The sequence below is a fragment of the Notamacropus eugenii genome, chromosome 1, assembly GCF_028372415.1.
Source record: "Notamacropus eugenii isolate mMacEug1 chromosome 1, mMacEug1.pri_v2, whole genome shotgun sequence".
Taxonomy (NCBI): Eukaryota; Metazoa; Chordata; class Mammalia; order Diprotodontia; family Macropodidae; genus Notamacropus; species Notamacropus eugenii.
In genome coordinates this window covers 310,046,543-310,068,617 of record NC_092872.1, presented here as the reverse complement: position 1 = coordinate 310,068,617, position 22,075 = coordinate 310,046,543, and the positions used below count along the sequence as shown (strand labels likewise).

General features: G+C 37.3%; 2 protein-coding genes across 7 annotated transcripts in view; one reads left to right on the top strand and one right to left on the bottom strand.

Annotated features, from left to right (window-relative positions):
• Positions 1-338: 338 nt before the first annotated feature.
• Positions 339-18,401, bottom strand: ERH (ERH mRNA splicing and mitosis factor). Of its 5 annotated transcripts, none has more exons than XM_072629498.1 (5): positions 18,271-18,360; positions 13,065-13,124; positions 11,080-11,167; positions 8,472-8,592; positions 339-825 (listed from the first exon to the last, which is right to left on the bottom strand). In XM_072629498.1, the coding sequence occupies exons 2-5, from the start codon at positions 13,068-13,070 to the stop codon at positions 723-725; spliced, it is 318 nt and encodes a 105-aa protein (XP_072485599.1). In that variant the 5' UTR covers positions 13,071-13,124; positions 18,271-18,360; the 3' UTR covers positions 339-722. The 5 variants fall into 5 exon arrangements, with proteins under 5 accessions (XP_072485599.1, XP_072485598.1, XP_072485600.1 ...); XM_072629497.1 differs by lacking the exon at positions 18,271-18,360 and adding an exon at positions 18,119-18,250; XM_072629499.1 differs by lacking the exon at positions 18,271-18,360 and adding an exon at positions 17,677-17,905.
• Positions 18,390-22,075, top strand: part of SLC39A9 (solute carrier family 39 member 9) — a 63,001-nt gene continuing 59,315 nt past the window's right edge. Inside the window, exon 1 of one of the 2 annotated variants that reach the window (XM_072629493.1) lies at positions 18,390-18,497. In XM_072629493.1, coding sequence (XP_072485594.1) covers positions 18,390-18,497 — 108 coding nt within the window. Of the gene's footprint in view, positions 18,498-18,814; positions 19,397-22,075 lie in introns of those variants that run through there. The other variant, XM_072629494.1, reaches the window with a different exon arrangement.

The window sequence follows — 22,075 nt, the reverse complement described above, 5'->3', positions numbered from 1 at the left end:
TCTCATTTTCTATGTAATGGTAAGTAATTAATGCTGAAATGCTGAAAGTTCTAAGTTGTGTAGTCCGGACATTCATTCATAGCAAGAATACTTGAACAAAGCCAAAGAACAGAAAATGTGGGTTGGATGTTGTTACATAAAGGCTACTTCACTAGGAATCAAGAAATTCAGAGCAGCTAAGAGCTACTTACTATGCCAGAGAAATGAGGTAAAAGCTTCTCACATGATATAACATGATATACAGCTCAATATACAATTTTTCCTTAGCACTGTAGTCAGTAAAATCGTTGTTTTACAGGAATGCATGCTCAGAGGCAAAAAATTCACTCAGAGAAAGCTTAACTAAAGAGCATTTATTGTATTCTCTACTAAGCCTTTGAGTTTTAAGGACATAACTAAATTCTGGAAAAACCTCACACAGAAGGAATAAGTACAGTGAAAATTATAAGCAGATATGAACAGCTGGAAGAACTGTAACCAAGTGCTAACTGACCAAAGAGAAATTCTCAGCTACTTCTTAAAAAAGAAAAAGAAAATAGGGAGGGACAGGGGCTTCAGATTGAACGAGACAAAAATCTTCTAATACTCCTAATACATTCGACCTTGGCTAAATTGTAACAAAATAGAAACGGGACTTCTATAATACAAAGCTCCCATTACAGCACGGGGTACACACCTGTTTTCCAAGCCCTCCCCACATCCCCCCAAGGTTGCCACTTGGATTATTTGCCAGCTTGTTGGGCCTGCCGACGGAGAAGCACATAGATCTTCTCTTTGATCCAATCTTTGTTGTAGGGCTGGTACGTTTGAGTGTCTGCTCGGTAGCTAGGGAAAAGAAAGGAATAAGCAGGGTTACTGTGGCAAATTGTTCCTCTCTTCCATCCCAACAGAAATAAAGCCAGTGAGTCAGGTTGGTGGAGGCCAGCAGAGATGTAACTAACAGTGAAATTCAACAATGAGCAAGGTGATCTGAAGCAAGCTATTTATAAATCACACAGAATTAAGAATACTCTCCAAAACGGCCATGTTATCCTCTTCATAAACAATACAATGTTTTTCCTTCAAGTGTTACAGGAACCTCAGAACCAGTTTTTAGCACTTGCCTTGAAAAATAAAAAATTCTTGAATTGGATAGTATCTGAGGTAGTTAAAACTAAGAATCTATAATCCATTTTTTAAAAAGCTCTTATGGAAATGCAACTCAAAACAACTCAAGGTACCATCCCACATCTATCGGACTGGCTAATATGACAGAAAAGGAAATTATTAACAAATGTTGGCAAAGATATGGGAACACTGGGACACTAATGTACTTCTGGTGGATTGTGTACTGATCCAACCATTCTGGAGAGCAATTTGGAACCACGCCCAAAGGGCTATAAAACTGCATACACTTTGATCCAACAACACCACTACCAGGTATGTATCCCAAAGAGATAAGAAAAAGGAAAAGGAGTTTTATGTACAAAAACATTTATCACAGCTCTTTTTGTCATGGCAAAGAACTGGAAATTGAAGTGATGCCCATCAAATGGGGAATAGCTTTACAAACTGCAGTATGTAATTATGATGGAATACTATTGTGCTATATGAGAAACGATGAGAAGAATGTTTAGAAAAACCTGGAAAGACTTACATGAACTGACACAGTTGAAATGATAATAAAATGAACAGAACCAGAAGAACATTGTACACAGTAATAGCAATGTTATACGATGATCAACTGTGACTGATTTAGCTATTCTCAGCAATGCAATGATCCAAGACAATTTCAAACGATTTATGAAAAATGCTATCCATCTCCAGAGAAAGAACTAATGGAATCCGAACACATACAGAAGCATATCTTTTTTTAAACTTTTATTTTTCTTGTTCGAGTCTTTTTTCTGTTTTCTTTTACAACACTAATATGCAAATAAGTTTTCCACAACTGCACATGTGTAACATGTGCAGACAGAAGCAGAAAAAATTTGGAACGCAAAACTTTAGAAATTTTTACAAAGAATGGGGGAAAAAATAAATTATTAGGGATAGGGACTATCATCAGCAATAATATCCAATTCATGGACAAGGCAGTTATTAAAACTTAGGTGCCCCTTGGAAGTCTGCAAGAACAGGGAGAAACATTTAAACTGACCTAAAATTGAAACTCAAGTGAAACAGCAAATTTACATTCAGACTAACAGTAAGAAAAGCAGCCATCAAGTAACTAGGGATTATCTACGAATGCAATGAAGAATGAGCACCTCACAAGCAATATGCAACATCTGGTGGGAATATGACAGATCTGCAGATAGGTGCAGGTTGCCTTGAGTGCCTGTGGACTTCCCTAGAGAAATCCATCTTTAACCTTCTAATCCTTTTTCTGTTTCTTTCAAAAATATCCTTTTTGTTACTTCCCATCAAGGTTATAAGTGATAAGTAAATGAACCCAATCAGTCCTCTTTTGGAAAAGGAAATACTGAAAGACAAAGATGAGACAAAAGCTCCTTAAGGGCAGGGACTGCTTTGTTTTTGTTGTTTTAAGTCCTATTGCCTATCATGATGCCTGCAAAACACTAGACATTTAATAAGTGCTATTGATTGGTGAGAAAAAATTTGAAATTCAAACCTGTCAAGAGATTACACAGCAACACATTGTCCCATTTGCTCCTAACCTCCTCTAGCTTCTATGACATCCTGCACTAATCAGACTCTCCTCCTAATGCTATGATTTCTCTTCTTTTGAACAGAATCTATTCCAGTTACTGACTCCTCTTTACTCTCTGAAATGTAGACAGTATGCAAAGTTCTAATTTCTACCTCTATTATACATACATATAATTCTACATATATATACACATATATAATATATAATTCTACATATATATATATAATTCTACAATATATACATATATATATATAATTCTACCAAATTATCCTTCCCAACTTTAGTCCTCTATTTCCAACAGCCCACCAGATAGTTCTACATGGATGTCATATCTGCTTGTCTCAAACTGAAAATTATTTCCCTCAAAACTATTTCCTCTCTTCTGACTTCTCTTTTTATTATTAATAGTGCCACCTTTCTTTCACTCAGACTTCAAAGTGTGGAGTCACCTTTCTTTGATGCCCACTCTCTTATGCTCAATATGCAACCAGTTGCCAATCCTGAAATTACCTGAACCATCTTTTATCTATTCCCTTCTCAAAGTCACCACCCTTATTACTCACCTAGACAATTCCAACTTCCTCACCTTAAGTTTCTCCCATTTCTGACTCGTTTTACAGATAACCAATCATTGTAATTTTGCTAAAGTATGCTTTTGATTGTCATCTCACCCTCCAGTACTCTGATCATTTTAAATGGCTAGCCACCACACTCAAGTCCTAAAGTTCAAGGCTCTCACTCATCAAACCTTCTTATCCTTATCTCTTATTATTCTATATTCCTTCATATAGTCAAACATTAGGTGCCCACAATGAGCAATGCACTGTGTTAGGCAATGGAGAAGATACAAAACATTGGCTTTTGAATCCCACAAGAATTTATTAAACACCTTCTTATATATAAGACACTGCAAGATGAAAAAAAGTCTTTACTCTCAAGAAGCACACATTCTACCGTGAAGGGAGGGTATATGAGGGTGGGAAATAGTTATTCTCACTTCCTTAGTTACTGCCCCAGGTAGAAAGGGTTAAACTTGTATTAGTTAAAATATAAGCATTTAAGGGCAATGGATAGAGAACTGGCCCTGGAGTCAAGAGGACTAGAGTTCAAATCCTCCAGGCTTCAGACACTACCTTTGTAACCATGGGCAAGTCACTTGCCCCCAAGTGCCTCAGAAAAAGAAGGAAAAAGAAAACAGACATAAGCATTTAGTCAAAATTTATTTAACTAAGCACTAGTCAGCTGCCTGAGAGTTATATGTATGTTCCAAGCCAAAAACAGCTTTGCTGATACTCAAAGAGACCTATATAATACTAATGAAAACTACATCTACCACACAAGTACTTTTCTTTTTCTTCACTCTGTCAGCCTCCCTGGATAAGGTCCAGTTTTCCTTACAATAGCTTAAAGGGTACTCCTCTGCAAAGTATAGTTTCCAATTAATCAGTATGTACTTTAGCTATTTAAGATACTTCAAATCCTCAGCAGAGTTCTTAAAATTAAGACTGCCTGTAGATACCCAGTTTTCAATAAGTGTGTGTGCACGCACTTATCTAACTGTTCTTGATTTAGTGAAAATACCTGTGCCCTAGTCCTATCCAAGAACAAATAACTCACAGTCCCATCAGTTTCCTTTGCATCTGCTAAATGACTAATGCATCATTCTCCAAACATACCCTTTATCCCATTTCCTTGTCTCATTATGCAGTTTCTTCCAACTTAATTGCCTTTCCCCTAATTCACATCCCTTCTGAAAAGGTCTGATACTATTTCCACCCTTTAAGGCCCCACTCAAATACCATTTTCCTTCATGAAGTCTTTCCAAATCTACAGCAACTTTTCAGACCTCTTATCCTACTTATTTTGTCTCTTACTATGGAGACTACGTCTCACTCATTTTTGTGCCTCACAAAACACATAGCACAGTACTTTGCACAAAACATTTATACTGAATTAGATACTCAGCATGAAACTTCATCTGTATAAAAAAGGAGACATATTTTACAGTGTATCACAACTAAATGTATTAACAGTTCTGTTACAGGATTTTAGTCAAAAGACTGCATTCTAAAATAAAGAGAACTACCCTCACCCCCCCCCATCCCTAAAAATCTACACTATTAGTGTATACACATAAGACCATGGTCATTGCTTTTTATGTGATTTTCCCATTTGAAAAATAAATAATGCCTATTTTAAGGCAGTTAATATGGTGATAAATGAATTAAATGGCCCTTGAAATACTCAACAAATGTTAAACATTTGAATATACTTTTAGTGGGCAAGGAAAAATTTTCTAAACCAACTTGATAACATATAGTTTAAACCAGAACAGGATTTGAAATAGTAAACTCTGTAGTGATCTTACTACTCCTGCTCCTAATTAGGATTAATTTATTAAAAGGAAATAGGTAATTAACATTAACTACTGCTACTCTACTCCCTGGGACACTGAGAAGTTAAGTGAGTTGAAGTCACAGGGCAAGAAGCCGGACCTAAACCCAGACTTAACATATTAAACCAAAAGTTGGCCCTCTATCCACTACATCACAGTGACTCTCTCTTAAACATTCTGTTTTAAAACTGTTAATGTGTGCCTATAAATAACTTTCCAATAAACAAGGTGGGCCTGTTCGGAAAAGAGAAATGTATATCAAAGTCTGTTCTGAAAAATCTCTATAATACATATACAACACAGAGGAAAATTGCATGTTTTGAGTGAGCCAAAGTCCAATGGTTACAGGATACAAACAAACTTTAAAAGAACTGACAATTACAAATAACCATATACAAAGATTACTAATTACCAATGAGTGAAAAGAAATCAGAACAACCCTTTCAGTCCTTCACTTCATATGCAGCAAATTAGCAAAAATGACAAAAAGAAGAATAGTCAGTGATAGAGAGGGTATAGAAAAAGGCCCTATTAATGAACTCTAGGTGGAGTTATCAAGTTGTCTGATGATTTTGGAAAGCAGCTAAAGACAGTAAGGAAAAAGCCCATGTCCACTGACTGTGATATCCCATTACCAAGCATTGTAGTAGGAGATAAAAGAGAAATAATGGTCCCATAAAGACCAAAAAAGACCAGCAATTTATGTAACAGCAAAGAATTAGAAACAAAATAGATATCTGCTGACTGGGAAATGGATCAATAAATTGTTATACACAAATGTAATAGAATATTACTATATTCTATGATACAACAAACATCAAGATTCAAAGAAGCATAGCAAAATGTATATGAACTGATGTAAAGTGAAACAAGCAGAATATGAAAAAAGAAAAACCCCAAACTGAGTGCTGTTTAGATTCAGTCTGGCACTAAATAAGTAAAAAAAATACATCTTTCTTTGCAAAGGTAACACTGTCAGACTCAGTTGATATGCCAGTTAGTTTTGCTGACCTGAGAATTACGAACATGTACGTATGTCAAGGCAATTCTATCAAGTTAAGCAGGTAGGTTTGGGTTGGAGTCAAGGAGTAAATGATTCCTCTAGATTCAAGTCTTTGCTTCGGCCAGTGATGACTATGCCATTGTATAGATAACTTCATCTTACATATGATGCTACAGTTTCCCCTTCTGTAAAAATGAAGTTGTCACATCCAACATCAGAAATGTTAAATGGATTAATAAATCCAAAGTAAACTCTAGGTGGGGAAAAAGCTCCACAAAGATAACTTTGCATACTAAACAATACAACCTTATCAGGTTTGATAAATCTTCAGTGATACAGAAAATTATTAAGCATCTACCATATGTAGAACTCTATAGGAGAGACAAAGTTAATTAAGATAATGTCTCTGCTCATATCTTACAGTCTTAGTGTAAAGAGATAAGACAAACACAAGTAACTACAACATAAGTGAAATAGAGATGCAAAACAAAGTGCCAGGCAAAATATGATGGGACAGTTCTTTACTGACTAGAGAAGAGTGGCATCAGATATGAGAGAGCACTGACTACCTACCAAAAGAACTGAACTTTTATTTAGTAGACAACAGTTTTGAGCAGGAATGATATGACCTTATTTATACAAAAGAAAGGTTATTCAAGGAACGATATAGATTGAAGGGGGAAAAAAATAAAAGGACAGGGGGAGCTTTCATAGGATTGAGAATATAGTGGGTACTAATGAAATGGATGCATTAGGTGTAAACAACTTTTTCAGGGATGATAAGAGTAGTGAATGAGGAAAAAAAGTAAAAACTTGACCATGTTAGTAAGTAGATGGAAAGGTAAATAGCAGAAAGAGAGATGGAAGAGAAAACAGAAGGGGACAGGATAAAGGAAACAGGTAAGAGGCTACGTGAAGAGTGATGATAGCAGAGGGAAAGAAGAATGAACAGATGATGCTGCTCAAATGTTCTGAGAAATGACTAAGGTGGGCTGGGGATACTCACTCGGATGGCCTTAGTCTTCTACTCTGGTGCGTGGGCAGCAAGGTAGTGGGAACTAGTTAGAGCACCCAATCACCCTCCAGCTCTGCCACTTACGTGTCATTTAACCAATCCCCAGTTTCCTCATTTGTTAAATGGGGTACCTATACTACTGGATTAGGTTATAATGAGAAAAGTACTTTGCAAACATCAAAATACTATGCAAATATGAATTCTTATTATTGGGGGCAAAGTGAGAAAAGAAAAAGTCTGAAGAGCTGTAGGGAACAAGATAGAGAACTAATAAACAACAGACTGCTAAGCACTGCTGGTCCAAAATACCAGTATTTTCTAATTTCACCACAATGGATACTAGACAAAAATGCACATACAAAAGACTGCAAAAGCTAACATAACATAAATTCCATCCTGATCCCATGTATTTTTTCAATTTTTTAACATTTTCATTTAATGTTATGAGTTTCAAATTCTATCCTCCTCTCCCCTCCCTGAGACAGTAAACAAATAGGTTATACATGTGCAATCATGTAAAACATTTCCTTATTAGTCATTTTGTACAAGATTTGAATAAAAGAAAAAGTGAAAAATAACTTGCTTCAGTCTGTATTCAAACAATATCAGTTCTTTCTCTGAAGGTGATAGTATGCTTCATCTTCAGTCCTTTGGGACTATGTTCCAAGGAACATTGTATTTGCTAAGAATAGTGTAAGTCATTCACAGTTCTTCATAGAATAATATTGCTTTTACTGTGCACAATGTTCTCCTGGTTCTGTTCACTTCACTATGCATCAGTTCAAGTAAGTCTTTTCAGGTTTTTCCAAAATCATCCTGCTTGTCATTTCTTATAGCACAATAATATTCCATTACAATCATATACTACAGCTTGTTTAGCCATTCTCCAACTGACGGTATCTTTTTGATTTCTAATTCTTAGTCACCACAAAAAAGAGCTGCTACAAATATTTTTGTACAAATAAGCCCTTTTCCAATTCTTTAGATATCTTCAGGATACGGACCTAGCAGTGGTATTGCTAGATCAAAGGATAAGTGCCATTTCATAGCTCTCTATTTGATCCTATGTATCTTGATCTATATGGTTTTAAAGAACAATATAATTTTCATCAACAGTAACCCAGAAAGTCTTTGAACAAAAACTCTGGTGAAGCCTAAGATACTACACCCCCAAATGGGGGGAATGTTAACTTTTAACGTGAGTTCTGCTTACTCATTCAGTAGACAAATCTGTAGAAACTTCCAGTGCCTCTAATTCTAAAGTATTAAAATGAGGAGATGATCCTTACAGCAGAATGAGATAATGTAAAGTATTAAATTGAATCAGTGATTTTTTGGGGGGGGAGGAAGAGAAACTAATGAAAAGAATAAAAAATTTTCATCATTTACATTGGCAGATGATACTTACACAAGGCAGCTAAGATCTGCCAGATCATCAATAAAATCAAACAACTGACTGATATCATATGTGATGGAGGGACTGTTGGGATTCATTCTCTTCAGATGTTCTTCATACATTTTACAAACTCCTGGAAAGAGGAAAAACAAGATCTTACACAAATTTCTGGGTTTTGAACTGTATGTTAAAGTTTAGAAAGACCTAGATATTTGGACTATAGGTGTGGACTGAAATACATTTTCAGACACGACCAATATGGTTTGCTTTGTTTTGTTTGACCGTACTCAACTGAAAAAAAGGAGGGTTCCAATGGCAGGGTTGGGGATATAGAGTCACTGGAAAAGGGTAGCAGTATAAGAAAAGAGCATTAATAAGTAACAGGAAAAAAAATATGACAGCAGTTATTTATGAGGTGTTTGACCATGGGCAAGTCATTTAAACCCTCTGAGACTCAGTTTCCTAATCTGTAAAATTAATGATAATAGCAAATCTACTATGTCCCTCACACAGTTGTTGTCAGTGTCATATGAAATAGGGCATTTATGTAAAGTACTTCACAAATTTTCAAGTATTATATAAATATCCCGTATTATTACTATCTGGGCAAATAAAACACAGGGTACTTACAGTGATGCTTGACAGGCAGGGTTTCTGTTTTGCTTTTAAATGGTAATCAGATTAAAAAAAGTTTAGAAAGCAATTCATCACCATTAAGTTAGGCTTAAGTCAATTAGCCGAATTAGGGAACTACCCATGCTCTTTGTTAATTTTTGATATTCATTAAAACAAGACCTTTGAAATACGGAAAATCTTCCTCACCCCCGGAAAATAAGACTTTTCTATTACTCCTAAATTCTATCTTCTAAGACTCCTGTAGCCTAAAGGCATAACAAACTCAAATCAACAAGCAATTATTAAGTGCTTACACCCTGGGGATATAAATACAAGAAAGACAGTCCTTCCCAAAAGCAGCTTATATTCTGAGTGAATTTAACACTGCTGGCAATTTGGAAAAAGTTATATTCTTATTCCCTTACAAAGGTTTTAAGCTTAATAAGCTCAGGACTATCAATAATATAATGAAGGTGTCAGCAAACAATGTGCTGCAAAAAGAGGCAGCTAAGCCAGTAGTTTGCCAAATCCTGCTATAATGCAACTTCCATAGATCATTCAACTAACAGCTCACCAAAAGAAAAAGTCATGACTGTCAAAACGCTCTCAAAAAGCAAAACATACAATCTTCTACTGTAGAAAGGAAGATTCTTTTACGCCTCATCATGGCATGGTGACCCTCGGTTCTTGGAGGCTAGGCCAGTAGAGCATAAGCTCTTAAAGGTTCTACCAAGCAATAATACCTTCATGTATGGACCAAGCAACAAAAATAGTAACCAAAGAAAAATTCTTAAAAGGCTCACTGATAGGCTGGCCATAGGGAGGTATATTTTGGCCACAATCATTCATAAAAACTATCTCTACCTAGTGAGAGTGTGGTTGTGATTTGCTAATTAAGGAAGTACTCATACCAGCGAATCTATAGATCTTTAAAACAATGATAAAGTACTAACTTCAGCAATGCTAATCACTGAATGCCTTCTTTCAAAAAACTGTAACATGTGCAAAGCTTATGTTCCTGTGAGCACAACGTTAGTCAATGTAATCAAAACAACACTAAACTGGGGAGCTGCAACAAGGAGCACATGTTCAACTTAATGTGCATCTTCAAAACACACTCTGCCTTTACGATTGTGATTCATCTTCAAGAGTATCCATCTAGTAGCCAAACCAACTAGTTTGAGGACTAGCAATTACCTTGAGCCACAAATCACAGGCATTTTGGGTAGGAGTTGGGAGTACTCTGGTTAAAGATGCTGTTGTCTTAATAGTTTTATCGAGAGGAAGTAAGAAATGCATCATCTGCTGAAAAAAGTGACTCACTAGCAATGAACTTTATTACATTTTAAATCTTTTTAGATGTAGGCTGTGTATGCTCTGGATGGTTCTTCAAATTTATAAAGTTTGTTAGTTCTCATTATAAGGACTTCATCCTAACATATAAAGTGTGATGTTAAACTGCCCTTTTGCTTATAATGTTCTCTCTTCTCACCTACAGATACCATAACATAGCCTGCAATTATTATTTGCAGGAAAAAAACAGACCATTTGGCTGAGAGAGAATTTCATAAAGCTTCAATGTACAACTATGTTAGTTGCTCTAAGATATCAATTTGAATTTAACCAGAACTTATGAGGTGTGCTAATGAAATACATTTTTGTTTGTGGCTCTTAGAAAATTATCTCACTCCAAAGATGAGATAAGACAAGAACTACCCCCAACTTTACAGATGTCAGATCCATAAGTGGGGAACATTAAATACAAGGTCAGATTTTTTCAATGTGTTCAATTGTTTTGCTGATACCCTCCCCCTTTCTTTGAATGTTAAAAAAGCTTCCTTTTATAAGGTATAGTTCTTTGAAAGGAGGGAATATATAGGATATAAAAACAAAAGATTTCAATAACAGTATTTTAAAAAGAAAATCTATCTCATGACTTTTCAGCCCATGTACATAAAGTAATTTTTGCAGGGGGGTAAACTTCCCACAACTAGTTCTAGCTTACCTTCCATACATTCATTCACTGATTCGTAATCAGCATAAGTTCGGCCTTCTGGCCTCTTGGTAGGTTGTACCAACAAAATGGTATGAGACTGCAAAAAGAAAAAGGCAAATTCAATATAGTTTCTTAGCAAAATCTGAGTGATCAAAGTATAATCTGAAACTCATGTTCAAGACTTCAACAACTGTTATCAAGATATAAAGGAGTGTTACTGTTCATTTCCTGAATATTTGTGCAACTGTATATAATGTAAGATTTGGATTCTCTTTTAAAGTCCCATGAGACCATTACTTGGTAGAAAATAATAGCCACGATTCATTTCTTGAAATTAGATTCTGTATTCTGAAACTAAATCTTGTTATTCTTCTTTCCTAAATAATTGCCTCATATTCTTTTCATTCTTTTGCCACCACCTAAACCCAAGTCATAGCCTGTCATCTAGTTACAAAAGACTTTAATAACTCCCCAACTACATGTCCTCACAGCTCATCTACAGTCACACTGACATTTTAGGAAAACTAAACTACTATGTTTCACAGATCATCCTTATGCGCAAAAACCTTCAGTGGCTCCCCATGGTCTATAGCAGGAGTCAAAAAAATCATGTTTTGCCCGCCTGTAAACTAAGAGTTGTTTTTACATTTTTAAAATATAATTTTAATGTATCTAAAAATGCAAAAATTCTTAGCTGAAGGCTCTATAAAACAGGCAAGGCCAGACTGGCCCCTTGGACATAAGTTTACTAATAAAGCTCAAACTCTTTTGCATAATCTTCAAATCCTTCTGTGGTCTAGCATCAACTTATCTTTTCCAGCTGTACCTCATACCACCACCTAGGTACCATTCATTTGGTAGTAATTATCTGTGTATATCATACTTTGCCTAATAGATCAAGTTCTTTGAGGCCAGGAACCATACTTTCTTTATCTCTGTATTTCCCACATATCCCTGGAAAGCACTTTGCTACCCAAAAGAAATGCTTAATGTTGGTAGATTGACTATCAATCCCTTATGGACCATTAATCCACCTTTTCCCTCCTACTCCATTATGAGTGTTATTTTGATGGGAAAGGTTAGTTTTTTATTTAGGTAATATCATTATTTAGATGCTTTAATTGCAAATGGGTAGTTTGACAGAAAGATGTCCTTTCCTAATCTAAAATGACCTGCTCACAAATCAAATGTTTGATGAGTGATGGCAGATTCATGTAGTGACTAGACTGTCTCAGAGCCAGGAAGACTTGGGTCCAAATTCAACTTCTGACAAATACTGGCTAAGCAACTCAGGCAAATCACTTAATACCTTAGTCCCCTACACAACTCTCTAAGTTGCAGAACATTTGAACTGCATTGGTAGAAAGGTCTTCCTTAGGAGGAGTTAAGGACAACAATCACCAGCAGCAGCACCACAGATTTAGCTAGTCTGTTTTTAATTTTTACTTTACTTTTAACCAGGACTCAAGAGTTTTGATGATCACTGCTCTGTAACATAGTTTGAGTTATATGGAAGTGCTATTCCCCTCGCTTTTATTACTACTTTTATCATTTTTTTCTTTTAGAGTGTAGATCTTTTTCCCCCTTTGTCTAGTTCTATAAATTAACTCCTTGGCAGTAATACTGGTAAAGCAACTAATCTGTACATTAAACCTTTAATACTGATGTGACCCCAATATGAGCAATGCCTATCCTCCAATTATTAAGTCTTCCTTTATTTCTATAAAGTGTTTTCTAATTATGTTTATGTCTTTAGCGTTTTGATAGATTGACTCTCCCCAATATGTATTCTGTAGTTATTATGAATGGGATTTTTTTCCTATCACTTCCTTGTGGTTTTTGGTATTACAACATAAAATAATAATAACTTGTGGATTTATTTTATATCTTGCTACTTTCTGAAGCTAATACTGAGATAAGTCTTTTGGCTAATGCTATGTGGTTTACTTTTTAAAAAATCTTATCTTTACTGACATCTTTTGTTTTTACATCACCTTCATTTCCAAATGTAAATCGCTCCCTCCGTTGATGACTCAACAAGTCATCCCTTGTAACTAAGATTTAAAAAAAAGTTAAATTAAAAAGCAGTCCAGCAAAATCTACCAACACATTAACTATGTCTGACAGGAATATGCAATATTCTACACCCATAGCTCCCCACCTCTGAAAAGAGGGAAAGAAGTGCATTTCTCACCTCTCAAGGACCAATTTTGATAATTATAATCATACAGTATTCAAGTTTTTTTCTTCCAATTTATATTCTAAGTAGTTTGACTGGTACAACACTAAACCTATAAAATGATTTAAGCGATATCATTTTTTCCTTACATTGTCACAGCCCAACCACCTTTTGTTTCTCTGAAGTGTTCTATACGTCTTGAGGATATCTGAGTAGGCGGAATCCTGGACTTTATAATTATTTCAAACAGTTTTTCTTTTTCTATTTCCTCCCAGATCTTGTTGCTGTTCTATAGTTGTGTATGAAATTCATTTTTAGCCTTCTACTTTATTGTTTCCATTAGTCTCTTCATTGAGTCTAAAGTTTCCTGAGTAATCTGTCATGATAATTTTGTTCCTTCTTTGCCACTGTTTACGACTTCAAATTCTTTTTCATGTCTAATAGCATTTTGAGAATTGTGTCAAATAACGAGAGAGAACAGCTTTGCTTTTGTGTACCTAGTGAGAAGGCTTTTAGTTGTCTCTTCGTTTCAAACTATGCTAGGTTTTGGCTGTAAATACTTTTATGCATATTTTAAAATGGTCTTTTCCTGCCTATGCTTATAAAAGTTTTTGGCATTTTTGTTGTCAGAAACTTTTTCTGCATCTTTTGCTATAATTGTGTGCTTTTGCTTTTAACATGACTTTTTAGGTTAATTGCTTTCCTAATTTTGAACCATACTTACACCCTGGCATAAATCCATGATTACCAGCCAAAAATTTTCTGGATATATACTGTCTTTTTGTCAGAATTCCATTTAGACTTTTTGCTTAAATAGTCATTAGTGATAGTGGCAATAGTTACCTTACTTTGTTTTATTCTACTCTGGGTTAGATACTAGGATCATACTTCTCTCACAAAAGTAGGTTGGAGTGATAAACCCAAGAACATAACTACTTGGAGAAGGAATCTCTATTTCACAAAAAATACAGGAATAAATTGGGCAAAAAAACCAGGTTTAGATGAACACATCTAAAACAATATACCATAATTAAGTTCCAAATGGATTATGGCCTAAAGAATAAACATAAAAAAGGTCATATCATTTAAAAAAATGGAGGAAGATGGAAGTAAATGTCAAGCAAGAAACAGTTAACAAGCGAAACAATTTCAATCACATGAAATAGAAAAGTTTCTGCATCAACAAAATCAATGAAACTAGGATATAGTAAACTGTTGATTAGAAAGGAAAAACATCCTTGCATCAATTATATCTGAAATTAACTAATACAAAGGTATAAAACCAAAATGCAATCCCTGTTAGAAAAGTGGTCAAAGTATATGAACAAACATTTCTCAAAAAAGCATTTGTAAGCTATTAACAACTATATGAAAGATCTCCAAATTACTAATAATTAAAAGGTAAATCGAAACAATTCTGAGGTTTTATCTCATAGTCAGCAAATTGCCAAAGATGACAAACGACAGACCTATTTCATGTTGGAGGGGCTATGGGATCACATACATACTAACAATGTTGATGGAGCCATGAAATGGTATAACCATCATGGAAAACAATTTTGAATTATGTGAAAAGGGATAAATTATCCATATCATTTGGCCTATAATAAGAGAAACTAGTTAAGACTTGTAAGAATTGATGAACAGAGAAGTAATTATAACCAGGAAAAACACGATACAAAAGATAAAATTAAATTCTACCCTATGTAATTATAATTATTAATCTTTGGTCCTGAAGAAGAGGAGAGTGGTAGGGGAATGTGGCTATGGAATGTTGCACACACTGTAACAACAGTTCTCAAATTTTAACATTCTTAAAAATTATTGAGAACAAATAACCTGTTTATGTTCAATATTGATATTTACCACAGTAGAAATGAAAACTGATGAATTTTAAAATATTTAATTCATTAAGAAAACAAACTTATCACATGCTAATTAAACTTTTGTGGGAAAAATTCCATATTTTCCAAAAGAAAAAATTGTTAAGGATAATGTAATTATTTTATATATTTCTGCAAATCTCTTTAATGCCTGGTTTAATAGAGGATACTGGATTGTTTGCTGCTTCTGTGAATGCTTCTGCATTCACACTTTTGAGATGTGTTGTTTGCACTGAATTATGTGAAGAAAAACCAGCCTTACAGAGACAAGTAATTGGAAAAGGGAAAAGTATTTTAAATGGGAAATAAGGGGAAAAAAGGAAATGAAACAGTAACATTATTATAGGTTTGACTTCTAGGTTCTCCTAAAAGGGTCTCAGGTATCCTGGGGAGTCCCTGGACCACACCTCGGGAGAAGTGCTGGGCTATATAAAATATGGTTGATGTGTTTGTTTTGCTTAAACAGCTGCCCCTTTTGTTATAAAGGAAAGGTCAATGTGGGAGGGGGATGAAATTGACAAATAATAACAAAAGAGAACAATCAAAAGAACAAGTGTACGTGGATTTGCCCCATCAATTAGATACGGCAATTAATTAGGACCATCAAGCTGCACGTGGTTGAAAGAGTGCTAGTGGCTTGATGTTTATGATCTCTCTTCTTAAAATAAGAATTAAATAATTCTTTCAATTTCAATTCTCTTGGCATTCAATACATTCCATAATATTACTACAAACTATCTTTTCACCCTCCTTTCTCCCCATATTTTAGATAAAAAGGCCATTCCCCAAACACTGGATATGTTCACTGCTCCTAACCCTTCCTATTATCTTTCTACCTATCCTACCCATCTCCTCCTAACAAAATATTACCCTTCATTCAGTAACCAGGATCAAAGCCCATCTCCACAGAAACCTTCCTTGTTTGATATCCAAACCCTAAACTGTTTGAGATCAGCACTTTGCACCAGGTCTTGTAGTATTTATCACTCCCAAGCTTATAACTTTAGCAAATTTGATCACTTTTGCTTAGAGGCTTAAAGACTATTGGTTTATCCAATTCTAAATGCATAATGGAACTTAACCGGTCTGAATAGATTTAAGGGATAAATAATACAGACTTGTTATTTTTATAATAAAGATTTTTCTTTTTCTATCATAAGATACTAAAAGCATTTTTTAACTATACTCTTTCCTCATACCAGCGCTGTCTGCAGAGCTTTCTGGAGGTTCTTCATTTTATAGTCAACCCAGTTATATTTTATATTCCTTCTATTAGCCAAATTTGTTCTAAAGCATTCCTCATGAATTTTTTTTGGACTTTTAACACAAAGCAGCAATTCTTTTTACCACGAATTACAGTAAAAAACCATGCTAATACCAAATATGAGGAAACATATGGCTACCTAAGTAGAATTTAGGAAACTCATTTTCACTCTGAATTATCTCCCCTCCCTCAAAAAATCTACAATTCTAGGTAATCTTATTCATTCTAGCATTGGTACTTCAATTTTTCAACCTCCCCAAATATAATCTAATATGACAAATTCTAAGACAACATTTTGTCTCCAAATGTTTCTTCAATTTCTACCTCCCTTAAAATCCAACTCCATCGTCCTCCTGAAACTAACGGTGGTAAAAGGACCTCACAATAACGTTGTGCATTTCTCCAATGTCTTTAAAATGCAGTTTTGAACATTACCACCTGACTGCTAAACAAGCAAGCCTCTAGGCTCAAGTCTGAATCCAGAGCCGTACCCCATTCTGACACCCCATGCAGAGTGCCTGTCAGAGTAGGTGCTCTTGAAATGTTTATATAATACCATAGTAGTTTATGCCGTTGAACAATTAAAAGACCTATATTTCCCTTTAAAAGGCATCTCAAAATTCTTTAAAAACAAATCAAGATTACTTAATCTAGTCATGAAATGCGAAAGCAAATGTTTTTCACAAGAAAGCTAATTGAATTTCTCTGATTGCCATTTTAAATTCTAATCAGACTAAAAAACAGCAGATGACTCCAATGTGCGTGACAGGAGCAAGTTGTTGTCAGGGGCACCTTTTGAATTAGTTTGCTCTATTAACACAAGAGATATTTAAAATGATCAATAAAAGTGTGAAGCACTGAAAATATTTCCCAGAAAGACATATTATCCACGGTCCAAGTTATTCTTTTCGCTCCAACCTCGCAAGGACTCAATAACCGCCTATTTGCAGGCACCATGCGTACAGGATTCCTTTATACACACAGATCCTCTACAATTTAAAACTGATGCAGAGTAAGAGACTCTTACAAACAGAAGCTCACTTGATTCGCAAACTCTTAAGTTCTACATCCAACCCTCACTTGGGGAAGGCACGGGTAATAAAATATGAAGAGCGGGAATACAGAAAGGGGGAAGGGGGAGTAGAAGGAAAGTACAGCCCTAAGGAAAACAAGCATTCACACAGTTCAGAAGTAGACGAGAGAGCCGCGGCCCCCACGCGTGGAAGGGGCACCCCCCAACTCCAAGGGCAGCTCCGTGGCTGCTCTCCATAAACACATGCCATTACTCATAAGACGGCAGATTTTGGAGGGAAAACAGGCTGAGCAGTCGACGTCGCCTCGGGGTCGGGGTGGGGGTGGGGTGGGCAGCAGACTCATCCCCAGCACCCTCCGGAGCCTGCCGGATTGGAGCGGGTGCCCTCCGCGGCCTCGCCCAGCTCCCCCGGGACCGGAGCGCGCTCGCCTCTGGCGGGCAGCTACAGGCTCTCGAGGTCGCCCACGTTGCGGAAGGGGGATTCCGAGCCGTCCCCGCGGGCGTGTGAACCGCGAGGGGTGGAAGGGTGGGGGGGTCAGTCAGCCACAATGCGGACACCGGGGGGCCGGGCCCAGTCCCCGGAGACGGGAGAAGGGCGGAATCACAAGGGTCAGGGGAAGCTCCGGTTCGGCCCTCCCAGCCTAGGGTTATTATCTGGGGTAGGGGACAGCCGCCGGGGCCTCTCTCACCATCGTCCGGAGCTCCGCCGCTGCCGCCGCCACAGCCACTGCACACGAGCTGAGCCGCAACCCCGCTAACAGCCAATCCCCGCGAGAAGAGCCACCGGAAGTCGGCGGCGCAACGCGAGAGCACCCCCCCCCAGGAGACCAGAGACCCATACCTTCAAAGGAGCCGTTGACGCCTGGCTGGCCATCTTTGATGAGGGGGGAAAGACTACCGGGGAGCTTTCGGCTTCGGTGCGGATCCTGTTCTCTCCACGACGCTGAATATTAGGCTCCTATGATCAGACACCCATTCCAGGGGATCAGCTGCTCACGGAGCGACAGAGATCCAGTCCCGCAAGCCCAACTCAAAGATGGCGGCTGGCTGGGTCGAAGAGAACCAAAAGTAGGTTGTGTCTGGGAGAGGACGGTTGTGACCCGGAAGCAACGTTTCAGAGGAGGAGGAGGGGGCGGGGAGGGCAATGCCGAGATCCGGAAGTGGATGTGTGGAGGAGGTGCCACTTGGCGGCAATGGCTGCGATGGCGGCGGCTGGGGAGGCTCCGGGCCGAGGCCGGGCAGCTAGGGGGACCCCTGGGTATAGGCCAGAGACTGAGCACTGTACACGCTTCTGCTGAATCCTCCCCCGAGGTTCCCGTTAGAGAACTGCGGCCTCCGTTCCTCAGCCCTCTAGACACGGAAGAGAGTGGGCCGGTGCTGGTGGGCTGCTCTGGGCCCTGGGGGTGACAGGGGGAGGTCACTGACGGGCGGACTCAGGGGACAGGCTCGCTCGCCTCCCCTGCCTCTTGAGGCAGTGTATCCCCCGCCCCCCATTCCGTGTCCCGCAGCTTTAGGGCCGTGACTTTACGATTGCCAGTAGTCTCACACAGCATCATTCCCCCCCATGGACTTCTCCCCTTGGTAACAGCAGAAATCTTGTGCTCTTGTCATCTGGGGATAAGGCCCCCCAAAGCCCTCGCTGGTCCTGTTACCAGGAAGCAGCAGTTCTCCCTGGTAGACAAGGAAGAAGTGACTAACGTAAACCTGCTGTCGGCTGGAGCCCGAAAGACCTGACCGGAGCAGCTGATACTCCCCAAGCCTGCTCTTCGGGAGCCACGAACGTGTCTAAATAACTAAGCACCCTCTGAAACCCCGGGTGGGAGGGGGGAACAGTAGTTGGATGTCCTTTGGGGTAACGAAAGGACAAGAAAATGGATGATTTCCTCTCCATTAGTCTTCTGTCGCTGGCCATGCTGGTAGGATGTTACGTGGCTGGAATCATCCCCTTGGCTGTTAATTTCTCCGAGGTAAGACGTTCTCAATTCTCTCTCAGTTTTCAAGATAGCTGGTGTAAAGCAGAATTGGTACGGGCAGATCCCCAAACCAGCAGAACCAGAGGCCTTTTCCCTTGCTGGACTAACTTAAAATACCAGAAGAGTTTAACATGAAACCTTCCTACTCCCAAATCCCTAACTAACATAAAACTATCACCAAGAAACTTTTAAATTGATCATTGGTTTGATTCTTTTTAAATGGTAATTGGATTGATTCTAGTTAAAATCAGTTTGTGTCGTTGCTTTGAAAAACAATGCCAGCTTGATTTTTGTAGCTTTTCTCAACTATGTTTCTGAAAAAAATCTCAGAAATAGAACTTTTATTTTAAGTGTGCTCCTAATGGGAAAGGGATCGAGATGCTGGTATTTAAAAAGTAGATTTGGAAACATTTGTTTTCGAAACATTTTTTCTTATACCGTAATATTTAGGCAAATGTAAAGTTTATTTTTCAGGCCTTGAGCATGCTGAGAAGATAGACGTAGCATAGATTCTTTAAATGCCATGTATGTTATTCACAAAATGCAAAACCTACAGAGATAAGAATATACTGGCCTCTTGGTTGGTCAGAGTTGATGAGATTTTGAGTTTAGGTCTTTTTTTTTCATTCTGAAAACTTTTATTGATGATCTACTTTAGGCAGAATCAGTGTGCCAGAAATACAAGAGAAAAGGTGTAAGGTATTTGGAAGTATGAAGTTCCAGTTGTGTGCTAGATACTGTAAATACAGATATAAGGTAATGCATAATCCCATCCTTGAAGAAGCATTAGATGTGGAGATAAGAACTCATGGAATAATCAAACAAGACAGTATGTTATAAAGTAGTACATTGAGTAGTACGAAGTGGTATAAAAGTTTAGGAGCCCTAGTTTTTATGGCTAGAGGGAAGAGATGGGCCTTTACTTGAGCTTGCCTTTGTTGGATGGGAAGAGGAATACATTTCAGGTAGAAAGAATAACGAGCAAAGAATGGGTCAGAGGAAATTAAAGTTAACCTTTTTGAGGCAACATAAAGGCACTAGCCTGACTGAAAAAGGAGGTTGTCATTTCTCTCCTCTTTCACTCTGCTTCCATACTGCTCAACCTCTAGGAATTTTAGTGAATCAGTATTATTGGGAGTGACACCTGTATGGTCCCACATGAATTCAGGTGAAAAGCCTGTTTTTATTAGAAGGCCAAAAGCTACTACCAATGAAGCACCATACCCTCTACCCCTCATCAGGCCAAAAACTATGTATCATTTGTGCAGTGCTATAAAATTGTATCCCAAAGTGTGATTGTCTAAGGCAGGTTCCCAACCCCTTGTCTAAGGTAAGGATTCTTAATCTGGGTTCCATAGTCCCCCAAGGAATCCATAGACAGATTTAAGAATGTCTGTGAATTTTAAAAATACATGTTTTTTAAACTGTTCAATACAGTTGATTTCCTTTGTAATGTATTTTATTTCATCCATTAAAAAAAAATCTAAAGTCTAAGGGAATATGTAAAAAGACTGTACTACACAGAGCAAAAGGCCTTCAAGTTGTCTAAAACTTGTACTTAGATATCATTTCATTTAGCCATTCATTTATAATTGAATTCAGCATTAAAGTTTTCTTTTCCACAACATAGTTAAAGCTTTCTTAAACTCAATATTTTCCTGAATTATCAGTTAAATTGTTTACATTGTACTACACTGGTGAGAAATTTCATTTATATTACTTAACACTAAAAATAAATGTTTAGGTTTTATGTTTGTAAAGTTGTAATGTCAATCCGAATAATAGAAACAGTGAGAGTACCTTTTTCCAGTGATGGCTTAATTTTATTTTCCTTCCCAAGCACTATGATGATCCTTAATGTCTAATTATTATTACGCACAATAGAAATGAATACATTTCAAATTGTTAAAAGGAAACACATCAGTTAGATGTAACAGACAAATGTAACCCGACATTTTCAATATTAACAGACCATCTCTCAGAAGTTGTACAACTCTTCTTGGGAAAATGATCCTATAAGTATAAAATGAATGCACTGGGAAACTTGAGGGGACCAAAAATGTAAAAATAAAATGGTATGGTGCATTCATTTGTGTATGGGAAATATTTACTGAAATTCTTAATTTAAGGACAGCTAGGTGGTGAAGTGGATAGAGCACTGGCCCTGGATTTGATCCTGTTTGCCTCAGTTCCTCATCTGTAAAATGAGCTAGAGAAGGAAAAATCAGTTCAATATTTCTGCCAAGAAAAATCCCAAATGGGGTCATAAAGAGTTGGACACAACTAAACAACTGAACAAACAGTGCATTCATTTGTGTGTGGGAAATACTTACTGAAATTCTTTATACAGTGATTTGGTACTCTAATAATAGTAACTTGATAGACTCATTTTCATGACTTTGCTATCTCTTGGTTCAGCTACCTGATTGCTCTTAGTCTCCTTTGTTGGTTCATCATACATATCCCATCCCTACCTTTTGGTATACTTCAAAACTTTGTCCTGGGCCCCATTCTCTAGGTAACTTTATCAGATTCTATGGGTTCATTTGTCTCCATGAAGATGACTTCATATCTCTGTGTGTGTATTAGCATATCTCCAATTGGTGAGCAAAATATTTTCTCCTTCCATCTACTTGTGTTCCAAACTTTCATATTTCTGTTGGGAGCATTCCT